Source organism: Ochotona princeps, chromosome 24 (assembly GCF_030435755.1).
Source record: "Ochotona princeps isolate mOchPri1 chromosome 24, mOchPri1.hap1, whole genome shotgun sequence".
In the NCBI taxonomy this organism is placed as follows: domain Eukaryota; kingdom Metazoa; phylum Chordata; class Mammalia; order Lagomorpha; family Ochotonidae; genus Ochotona; species Ochotona princeps.
In genome coordinates, this window is record NC_080855.1 from 1238479 (window position 1) to 1250849 (window position 12371).

The 12371-nt window shown below is 41.1% G+C and overlaps 1 protein-coding gene across 1 annotated transcript in view; it reads left to right on the forward strand.

The window, feature by feature from the left end:
• Positions 1-12371, forward strand: part of LOC131483227 (cytochrome P450 3A6-like) — a gene marked incomplete at its 5' end in the record, with an annotated part of 387281 nt that overhangs the window by 138182 nt on the left and 236728 nt on the right. The window contains 1 exon segment of the mRNA XM_058680734.1: positions 883-895. Coding sequence (XP_058536717.1) covers positions 883-895 — 13 coding nt within the window.

Below are 12371 nucleotides of genomic sequence, written 5' to 3' on the forward strand. Positions count from 1 at the left end.
AGATCTCTCTGCTCTCCCTCCCCATTACCAAGAAGCATAGGGTCTTAAAATGTATTAGGTTTTACAGTTCTTTGATGAAGATCATGAGCAGTCTGCCTCACATTGATTGTTGGTTCATTGATTACATCAAAATATGTTGTTGCATGAGTTACAAGTTGTCAGAGGTTGAAATAATACTACATTTTGCAGATACCATTTTTCAGATTGACAGCATTTCAACCTAAATTAAGGCAAATATGTGGTATCTCACCTTTTGGGATTGACTCATTTCTCTTAGCATGATGGTTTCCAGTTGGGCCCATTTGGCCACAAAGAACTGCATTTCATTTTTTTTAATAGCTGAGTAGTATTTCATGGAGTAAATAAACTATAGCTTTCTTATCCAGTCTTCTGTTGATGGGCATTTTGGCTGCTTCCAAGTTTTTGCAATTATTGATTGTGCTGCTATGAACATTGGGGTGCATGTTGGTTTCTCGTGTAGCAGGTGTTTTGGATATATTCCTAGAAGCTCTATTGCTGGATCATATGGTATGCAGATTGTCAGTTGTTTGAGGGTTCTCCATACTGATTTCAATAGAGGCTGCACCAACCTGCAGCCCCACCAGCAGTGGAGTAGGGTTCCCATTTCCCTACATCCTCGCCAGCAAGTGTTGTTCATGGATTTTTGTATCTGTGCCATTCTTACTGGCATTAGGTGGTACTTCATTGATGTCTTAATTTGGATTTCTCTTACTGCCAGGAAAATTTAGCATTTTTTCATGTTTGCCTTTGGATTTGTTCCTTTGTGAAATGTCTGCCCATTTCCTGTGACCATTTCTTGAGTGGATTCTTTGTTTTGGTGTTTTGGTTTATCTGGAGTTCTTTGTATATTCTGGAGATTAGGCCCCTATCACGTATGCAGTGTGCAAAGATCTCCCATTCTGTGGGTTGCTTTTTCATTTTGTTGATTGTTTCCCTTGCTGTGCAGGAGCTTCTTAGTTTTTGTCTATTTTGGTCTTGATTGCTATTGTTTTTGGTGTTCTATTTAGAGATGCAGGGCCTACACCTTGATCTTTCAGGGTGTTTCCTGCATTTTCTTCCAAAAGTTTGAAGGTTTCTGGGTGTAGGTTTATGTCTTTTATCCATTTAGATTTGATCTTAGTGTATGGTGACAGATGCGGGTCTATCTTCTGGTTTCTGCAGGCTATTAGCCAGTTGTCCTAACAGCATTTATTGAAGACACCTTCCCATTTGTATAGGTTGTCATCTGTTTTTTGTCAAAGATTATTTGGTTGTATCTGCATGGGTTCCCATCTGTTTTTTCTATTCTGCTCCATTGATCCTCCTCTTTATCTCTGTGCCAGTACCAAGCTGTTTGATAATCACTGCTCTATAGTATGCCCAGAACTGTGATTCTCCCCTGTTAACTGCATATTCTTCAGGATGTTTCTAGTTATTCATGGATTTTTGTGTTTCCAGATGAATCTTTGTATTATTTTTTCAAGTTCTATGAAGAATGATTTGGGTACTTTGATTGGGATTGCATTGAATGTATATATTGCTTTTGGTAGTATGGACATCTTGACGATATTGATTTTACGTATCTGGAAGCATGGGATGATTCTCCATCTTTTGAAGTGTTCCTCAATTTCTTTTTTAAGTTACTATAGTTTTCTTTAAAGAGGTCTCCTATGATTTTGGTGAGGTATATTCCTAGATACTTCATACTCTTCTCTGTTATTTTAAATGACATTCTGCTGGTTAGCTATTTTTCCATCTTGGTGCTGTTTGCATACACTATGGCTGTTGATTTTTCTTCATTAATTTTGTATCCTGCCACTCTACCAAACTCTCGTATAAGTTCTAGCAGTCTCTGTATTGAGTCTCTTGGTTCTTCTATGTAAAGGATCATGTCATCTGTGAACAGTGATAGCTTGACTTCTTCATTTCCCATTTGGATTCCTTTGATTTTTTTGTCTTTTCTTACGGGCTCTGCAAGTACTTCTAGGACTATGTTGAATAGCAGTGGAGAAAGCAGACATCCTTGTCTTGTTCCAAATCTTAGTGGGAAGGGTTCCAGTTTTTCTCCATTCAGTATAATGCTGGTGTTATGTTTCTCATACATTGCTTTGATTATGTTGTGGATTGTTCCATCTATGCCTACCTTGGTTAGGGCTTTTAGCGTCAAGTGGTGTTGGATTTTGTCGAAAGCTTTTTCTGCATCTATTGATACTATTATATGATTTTTGTTCTTCAATTTTTGGATGTGGTGTATTAAATTTATCGATTTCTGTTGAAACTTCCCTGCATGCCAGGGATGAATCCTACTTATTCCGGATGAATGATCTGTCTGATGTTTTTTTGAATTCTATTGGCTAGGATTTTTTGAGTATCTTAGCATCAATGTTCTTCAGGGAGATTGGTCTGTAGTTTTCATTCTTTATTAGTTCTCTATCCGGTTTTGGGATTAAGGTTATGTTGGCTTCATAGAATGAGCTTAGACTTGTTACTTCCTTTTCTATTGTTTTGGAGAGTTTGTGAAGGATTGGGGTTAGCTCTGCTTGGAATGTTTCGTAGAATTCTGCGGTGAAACCATATGGACCTGGGCTTTTCTTCATTGGGAGATCTTTAATCATCAATTCGATCTCTGCCTCAGTTATAGGTTTGTTCAGGTCACCTGTTGCCTCTGGGCTAAGTTTTGGCAGTTGGTGGGAGTCTAAGAACCTTTCCATTTCCTTGGTGATATTCTGATTTGTTGGGTTGCAGTTGTTCCTAGTAGTTTCTGATTATTTTCTCAATGGTTGCGGAGTCAGTTGTTACGTTGCCTTTTTCATCCTTGATGCTATTAATTCTTGTTTTCTCTTGTCTTTTCTTTGTCAAACAGTCCAGTGGGCTGTCTATTTTGTTTATCTTCTGAAAGAACCAGCTTTTTGATTCATTGATTTTGTGTATAGCTTTTTTTTATTTGATTTATTTTCTCCATTGTTTTGATAATTTCTTGTTTCCTTGTGTTTGAAGGGTCATTTTGTTGCTGTTTTTCTAATTTCTGGAGGTGTGTGTTTAATTCTTGTAATTGGTATCTTTCTTGGGCTTTGGCATTGGCACCAATTGCTATGAACTTACCATGCAACACTGCTTTGGCAGTGTCCCAGAAATTTTGGAATGTTGTATTTGAGTTTTTGTTGGTTTCCATAAATTTTTGATCTCGTCCTTTATTTCTTCTGTGACTCATTGTTCATTTAGTGGCATATTGTTCAGCCTCCGGGTGTTTACTTACTTCCTGCGGCATTTTGATTTATCCATTTCCAGTTTCACTCCTTTGTGGTCTGAGACGGTGCATTGTATGACTCTGATTTTTTGAAGTTAGTGAGGTTTGCTTTGTGCCCTATCATGTGATCAATTCTGGATAAGGTGTCATGCACTACTGACAAAAATGTATATTCTGTGCCTGTGGGGTGGAGGAATTTGTAAATATCTACCAAGTCCATTAGTTCTATGGTCTGTGTGAGTTCTACTGTTTCTGTTAAGTTTCTGTTTCGTTGATCTGTCTATTGGTATTAACAGGGTGTTGAGGTCTCCCACAATTATTGTGCGTGCATCTATGTCCCTTCTTAAGTCTACCAGCAAATGCTTCATGTAGCTGGTTGCACCTGTGTTTGGTGTGTAGATGTTTATAATGGTAATCATTTCCTGCTGGAAGGTTCCCTTCAGCAATATGAAATGTTCATCTCTATCTCTTTTGATGTTTGTAATGTTGAAGTCTAAATCATCTGAGATTAGAATAGCTACTCCAGCCCCTTTTTTTTTTCATCCATTGCAGTGAAATATATTTTTCCATCCCTTCACTTTCAATTTCTTCAATTTTTTTTGCTTAGATGTGTCTCTTGTAGGCAACATATGGCTGTGTTCTGTTTGTTGATCCATTCTGTTAATCTTTGTCTTTTGATTGATGAGTTTGGGCCATTTGTGTTTAGGGATAATATTGAGAGGTTGTTATTTTGAGCTGCCATGAACATGTGTAAGCATGCAAGTGTGAATTTGTGTCTATTAGAATCTTACTGGTTGACTTTCCTTTTATGGATTTTAGTGGGGAGGTCTTCCCATTTGCCATCTTTGATTTTGGTTTGTATTTTTTTCTTTCTGGGTTTAGCACCTTCCTGAGGAGATTTTCCAGAGCTGGTTTCGTGTTGATGTATTCTTCGAGTTTCTCTTTACTGTTGAAGTATTTGATTTCATTCTCAAATACAAATGAGAGCTTTGCTGGGTACATTATTCTCGGTTGGCAGTTATTTTGTTTCAGGACTTGATAGGTTTTACCCCATTCTCTCCTAGCTTGGAGTGTTTCTTCTGATAGGTCGGCTGTGATTCTGATTTGCCTTCCTCTGAAAGTAATCATAGCCTTTCTTCTTACTTGTCTTAGAATAGTTTCCTTGTTTTTGCTTGAGGGAAGCTTGAGGACGACATGCCTGGGTGACAATCTGTTAGGATCGAATCTGCTGGGGGTTCTTTGTCCTTCCTGCAATTGTGCTGGATTTATATTTCCGGTGTTCTGGAAGTTCTGTATTATCTCATTGAGCACCCATTGCAAGTCTCTTTTTCAACTCCTACGGGAAGGCCCATTATTCTAATATTTGATTGTTTGAGGTTGTCTTTCATTCCTGTATGGACCTGTTGGCTTTATTCAGGTTTGTCACCAACTGTTTGATGAGCTGCTGCCTTTCATTCAGATTGTCTTCCAATTCTGATATTCTGTCCTCTGCTCTATTCATTCTGTTGGTTAGGCTCTCACTTTTATGCTCTAGATTGAAGATCCTTTTTGACTTGATTTATTTCTGCAGTGACATGGTTTTCAAATTCCTTGGACTCTTCTCAGTGCTTCTCACTGTCTCTGATTAATTTCGTCACTAGTTTCTTAAATTCCTTATCTGGTGATTCCTCCATGTCTTCATCTTGCATCTCAAAGATTGAGATTAGTTTTTGGGTTTTTTTTGTTTGTTTGTTTTTGTTTTTTGTTTTTTTCTTTCAGGGGAAGTGCTTGATCTTTCTTCTTAGTCATTACTTTTTCTGATACTTCTCCTCATTGTGTTGCTGCTTCTTGTCATTTTGGGATTTTATCCTATGACTTGCTTGTGCACAGCCATTGCCCTCAGTGCTGTAATCTATAGAGGGTGCGATTCAACTACTGCTGCATGTAATGTTGGCATAAGCATAATTTTTCTTGCTCTACTGGGGACAGCAGGCAATGGTGGGGTGTGTGTTGGGTTGTTTCATTTGGCCCTTTTATTTATATCTGTAACCTGGTTCTGTTGCAGCTAGTTGGTTAGGTGTTGTCTTGTGTGTGCCAACGGGGATAGAGTGTAGATGAGAGCCTTTGTAACCTTGGGGTTCTTGTCTTTGCTCTGGGTAGATGTAGAGCATGCGGTTCCACACCTTACTACACTCTCACAAATGTGCTCCCCTGTTGGGAAGCACACTGCTGTGGCCCTGCTTGCCTCTGCCTCTGCCTGGGTCAGCATACTCAGTTGGGTGGCGCCTCTGCATCTGGGACTCTAGCTGAGCACAGCAGGGGATTCCTCCTGAGTCTCCAGCTGCTTGCTGCTCGGGGTCTGCAGCTCTGAGCTGGGTCAAAAAACTCTGGCCCAGCCCTAGTGCGAGGCTCCTCTCCCTGCTTCATTCACTCAAAGGTGCTGCCCTGCTGGGAGACACACTGCTGTGTCTCTGCTAGCCTGCGCCTCTGTCCAGGTGGGCAGACTCTGTTGAGCAATGCCCCACCTCCGGGGTTCGAGTTGAGCACAGCAGGGAATTCCACCCGTGTCTTCAGCTGCTTGCTGCTTGGAGTTCGCAGCCCCACCCTGCCCTAGTGCCAAGCTCTTCTCCCTGTTACATTCTCTCAAAGGTGCCAATTGGGAGGCACGCAGCCATGTCCCTGCTAGCCTGCACTTCTGCTCGGGTCGGCTGACTCTGCCGAGTGGTGCCTTGCCTCTGGGGCTCTGGCTGAGCACAGCAGGAAATTCCGCCAGAGCCTCCAGCAGCTAGTTCACAGTTTGGAGCTGAGTCGGGGATTTCTGTGGCCCAGCCCCAGAGTCCAGCTCCAGTACCCTCTGCACTTTCTCAATGGTGATGACCTGTTGGATGGCATGCTGCTGGGAAACCCCCTCCCTGCTTGTCTTCTACCTCTGCACAGGTTGATAGCCCCTATGTTCAATCCTGCAGCCACCTCTAGGGTCTCCAGCACTCCAGTGGTCTGTGGCTCCCTGGATTGGATGAGACTCCACCGGCCTTCTCCCTGCCTGGGACCGTGACTCACCAAGTTTCGCATGGCATGCTGCCTTTCCTTTCTTTCTTTTTCTGGCTGTCCCTCCACGCTGTGTAGATCTTCTTACTTCAGTGAAGTCCAGTGACCTTCCCGCTCCTCTCCCTGCAATTCTGTATCTTCTGGTTTGTTCCTCTGTTGGATTGGTCCCCCTCTCTCCCTACTCCACCTTATACCAGCTCTCCGTGGTCGGCCATCTTCCTCCAATGTGATTTTGACCAAGTAAATCTGTGTTCAAATATTTTTTTTTTCCTTGAAAATCTTAACCACACCCTTGCATTGTCTTTTGTCATAAAGTCTTTTGTTCAAATCCAGTGAAATTCTGGTTTTTTGTTGTTGTTGTTGTTGTTGATGATATTTGGGAATAAGGTAGTCCTTTATCTAGGTGCCTGATGATTTTTTTCCCTTGAAGACAAATAAAATTTTCTGAATAATGACCATTTTCAGTCAATATTCCATGGTCACAAACCCATTGAACTGCAATGTTGTTTCAGATGGTCATCTACCATTGTTTCCTTGTTATTGTTTCTGGGGAAGCTGTCATTCAAGAATCAATATGGGATGTCCAGGACCCTTTCCTGAGCTCTTATGTGTGTCCCAGCTGTACTGGATGAGTCCAAATTTGCATTCCCATGTTTCCTCCATGTGGATCAGGCGGCTGGAATGGGTAAAGAGGGAATCACTTAATTGACCTGATGTTGGAAGTTTGTGAAGGACCGCTTACTGTACTTCTGCCACCGGCTGCTTGGCTCTGCTTTTGTGGCAATGGTCTCTTTCCAAGAACAACTCCATAGATTTCTCTTGCAAGTTGCATGGTGAGGGTTAATCAGACCCTGGTTTTCACAAGTGGCTGGAAAATGTGGTGTTCAACCAATTGCGTGTTTGAGGCTGTTTTGTTGTTTGCTTTTCTTTTTTAAAAATTATTTACTCAATTATTTATTTGGGGCGATGAGGGAGCGAGAGAGAGGGAGAGAGAGAGAGAGAGACTCTACCCACTGATTCACTTCTCAAAAGGGCTCACCAGCTAGGGCTGAGTCTGGCTGGAAACAGGAACCAGAAACTCCATCTGGGCCTCCCAGAAGGGTGAAGGATCTCAAGAATTTGACATCCTACGATGCTTTCCCAAGTGCATTAGCGGAGTGATGGGTCAGAAGTGGAGGAGCCAGGACTCATACAAGAGCTCCTTCTGGATGTTAGTGTTGTTGGCAGTGGCTTACTTTACACTGACCATACTTTGCTTTTTCAATTGAACATTCTCTATAACTCAACTTAGACAACGGTCCAAAATCAGTCAGCATAGATGGATGGAAAACTCAGTAACAATAACAAAAAAAACGCAGTTTGATTTAACAAAACTCACACACATGTTGAAAAACTCACTGGAAGACCAGATTCCACTCAATATTATGACAAGGAAGGTAACACTTACTGCCCCACTCACCAATGGAATACTGGAAGTTGAGGCTTCAGTGTGTGTGAGCATGTGTATTTGTGTGTCTCTGTGTGTGTATTTATACTTTAGTGTGTGCGCATGACTTTGCTTTCCTGTAGAAATTTTACAATATGACATAAAATTAGCCATAACATGGATACCTAGAACAGTCAACATTTGTTTCCTACAGTGCAAATGTCAGTCTGTCTTTCATAGGACAGTCTTAAGAGGTGACAAAGGCAGTCTTAAGATACCTCACAGCAGTATCAGAGTCCTCCAACAGGAGAACATTTGTTGAATACGCTCCTGAAATGCGGAAATCTGTTACCTTGAATCAGCCTACAAACTTTCTCTGTGAAGATTCTGAAATGCAAATATAGTAATATCATAAGATTTAATAATGAGGCTATACTAGGAACAAAATCAAGATTATCCTATTGAAACAGCAAAATGTCAGAGCTTGAAATGGAACATAAATTGTCCTGGGAAATCAGAGAACTAAAGAAGAAATAAAAGGTTGTACACACATTACGTTACTGAATGGCAAAAGTACATTCCCTAACCCTTGAAGGAACATACTTCCATGAACCCAAATTCTCACCAAGTAGTGATGGAAAACCTGCAACACTCTTGCTGTCCAGCCCCATCTTCCGAGACTGCCTAAGATGGCTTAAAATGTAACCCACCAGACCCTGGCTTTAGCAATTCCCCCCCATCCCTGGAAGCCCCCACCTCTTGTTCCATGCCAGTCTCACCACCATCAATACTGCTATCCCCATCTCATCATCCGTGGCAGACCTTGGCCCACACTTGCCCACCCTAACCCTCCCTAGCACATCTTCATCCCACCATCAGTTGAATTTTGCTAACCCTTACTCAGTTCAACAGAACCTCTTCTGCCCTTACCCTCTCACCCTCCCTCAGCCCACCCTGAGCCCGCCCACTGGCCACTCTCTCCCTGTGGTTGTGATCATGTCCTTTTTCGATGGGATCTACCGCCAACCCTAAGCCTGCGTATACTCTCCTCTGTCTGCACCCACCTTTGACCCACTCTCGCCTTTCCATGCACAACCTCAACACACAATTGCCCTTGCTCAACCTACCTTCGCTCCATCCTCTGCCCTACATAGCATTACTTCCTCCCACAGGCACCATTTCACTCTTTGCACTCCCTTGAATTTCCTCATCTGCATCTGCTGTGCTCTGGAATTCCCACATCTGGATCCAGTGTGCCCTTGTAAACCCTTGCCCAGGTCTTCTCCCAACAGGACATGACCTCTACTGAGGGACTCTCCCTGCTCTCCCTCTATCCTTGACATGCCCCTCCCTCTTAGCAACACACAGGATGATGTCACAGAGGATGATGTCACAGAAGGTGATAGTTTCACCTACGTTTTATGCGGATGGCTGTAACTGCTGTCCCTGGGATTGGGGGCAGGATAGGTGTCAGCCACATAGGGGAACACATTCACCCTAATGGGCGCTACTCCCATGGTGTCCACTTCCCAGCCCATCAGGGTATAATAGGTCTTATTTTCTTTTTGATTAAATTTATTCATTAATTACATTGTGTTGTAATTACATAGAATCTGGGATTCTGCCCCCACCCTCCCCCCATGGTGGGTTCCTCCATCTTGTTGCATAACCATAGGTCAAGTTCAGTTGAAATTCCCTCTTTGCAAGTATATACCAAGCATGGAGTCCAACATCTTATAGTCCAGCCAAGTCCAACTACTTATTGAGTAGACCCTCTTTGGTCTTAGGACAGAGACAGCAGAGTATCATCCTGGTCAAATAAAAGCACTGATATACCATCTGCAGCACTTAACATTGTTATGGAATTAATTGAAATGGTATTGAGCAATCAACATGTTAAAAATAAATGTGATTTCTTAACCACTTTCTGTGACCCCCCATTCAAGTTCAATTTTAGTTTATATACAACATATGACATAACATCCATAACATAACATGTTATGCTTAACATCATATCATCTTAAATTAAGGCAAACATGTAATATTTAACCTTTGGGATTGGCTCATTTCCCTTAGCATTATGATTTCCAGTTGGGCCCATTTGGCCACAAAGAACTGCATTTTGTTTTTTTAATAGCTGAGTAGTATTCCATGGAGTAGATGAACCATAGCTTTCTTATCCAATCCTCTGCTGATGGGCATTTTGGCTGCTTCCATGTTTTTGCAATTACTGATTGTGCTGCTATGAACATAGGAGTGCATGTTGGTTTCTCATAAAACAAGTGTTCTGGATATATTCCTAGGAGTGCTATAGCTGGGTCATACGGTATGTCGATTTTGAGTTGTTTGAATATTCTCCATACTGATTTCCATAGAGGCTGTACCAACCTGCAACCCCACCAGCAGTGGAGTAGGGTTCCCTTTTTCCCCGCAACCTCGCCAGCAAGTGTTGTTGGTGTTTTTATTCATGTGGGCCAGTCTTACTGGCGTTAGGTGGTATCTCATTGATGTTTTAATTTGGAGTTCCCTTATTGCCAGGGAGCTTGAGCATTTTTTCATATGTTTATTTGCCATTTAGGATTGTTCCTTTGTCAAATGTCTGCCCATTTCCCCTGCCCATTTCTTGAGTGGCTTGTTTATTTTGGTGTTTTGGCTGTTTTGTAATTCTTTGTATACTCTGGAGATTAGTCCTCTATCACCTATGTCGTGTGCGAAGATCTCCCATTCTGTGGGCTGCTTTTTTACTTTGTTGATTGTTTCCTTTGCTGTGCAGAAGCTTCTTAGTTTGATGAGGTCCCATTTGTTTTTTTTTTTTTTTTTTTTTTTGGTCTCCATTTTTACTGCTTTTGGTGTCCTTCTTAGGAAGTAGTAACCTACCCCTAGATCTTTTTTTTTTATTGACAATTTTAATTTTATTCTTTTCAGAAGGGAAGCATGTTTCTGTCTAAATTATGACAAAACTACTCCAAAATAAATCAGAGATGAAATTATATATTGTTTTGCCCCTGTAGTTTAATTTCACCAAAACTGTATGACTGCTAACCTTCTTAGGAAATATTAAATATGTGTTTACACATGGAATGCTTTACTAATAACATAAAACTTACAATTTAAAATATACTGAATAATATCTATGAAACTATTCATTGAAGTATCTTAAAATATTAATGACTGTTTTATTTATTATTTTTGTTAATTCATTAATTACATTGTATTATGTGACACAGTTTCATAGGTACTTGGATTCTCCCCACCCCTCCCCAAACCCTCCCACGGTGGTGGAATCCTCCTCCTTGTTGCACAACCATGGTTCAAGTTCAGTTGAGAACCCCCCATTGCAAGCATATAGCTAACATAGAGTCCAGCATCTTATTGTCCAGTCAAGTTCATCGGCTTCTTAGGTATACCCTCTCTGGTCTGAAAACAGAGCCAGCAGAGTATCATCCCAGTCAATCAAAAGCTCGAACATACCATCAGCGAAAATTTCCATCACCATGGAATTAATTGACATAGTAAAGAGTAACCAATATGTTAAAAGTAAATGCGAGCTCTTAACCACCTTCCGTGACCACCTCATTGACATTTCAAGTTTGGTTTATACACAACATATAACATAAATAACATTATATGTAATACATAACATCATATCATCTTAAATTAAGGTGAAAATGTGGTATTTAACCTTTTGGGATTGGCTCATTTCCCTTAGCATTATGGTTTCCAGTTTGGCCCATTTGGCCACAAAGAACTGCATTTTGTTTTGTTTAACAGCTGAGTAGTATTCCATGGAGTAGATGAACCATAACTTTCTTATCCAATCCTCTGCTGATGGGCATTTTGGCTGCTTCCATGTTTTTGCAATTACTGATTGTGCTGCTATGAACATAGGAGTGCATGTTGGTTTCTCATAAAACAAGTGTTCTGGATATATTCCTAGGAGTGCTATTGCTGGATCATATGGTATGTTGATTTTGAGTAGTTTGAATGTTCTCCATACTGATTTCCATAGAGGTTGCACCAACCTGCAGCCCCACCAGCAATGGAGTAGGGTTCCCTTTTCCCCACAACCTCGCCAACAAGTGTTGTTGGTGCTTTTATTCATGTGGGCCAGTCTTACTGGCGTTACCTACCCCTAGATCTTGCAGAGTATTTCCAAAATTTTCTTCCAAAAGTTTGAAGGTTTCTGGATGTAGGTTTAGATCTGTTATCCATTTAGATTTGATCTTAGTGTATGGTGAGAGATGTGGGTCTATCTTTTTGTTTCTACAGGCTATCAACCAGTTGTCCCAACAGCATTTATTTGACAGACCTTCCCATTTGCCTGGACTATCGACTGTCCTTTTGTCAAAGATTATTTGACTGTATCTGTGTGGGTTCCCATCTGGTGTTTCTATTCTGCTCCATTGATCTTCCTCTCTATCTTTGTGCCAGTACCAGGCTGTTTTGATAAGCACTGCCCTGTAGTATGTCCAGAGATCCAGTACTGTGATTCCCCTTGCTAACTTCCTGTTCTTCAGGATGGTTCTAGCTATTCGTGGTTTTTTGTGTTTCCAGATGAACCTTTGGATCATTGTTTCCAGTTCCGTGAACAATGTTTTTGGCAATTTGATTAGAATTGCGTTGAATGTCTATAGTGCTTTTGGCAATATAGACATTTTAATGATATTGATT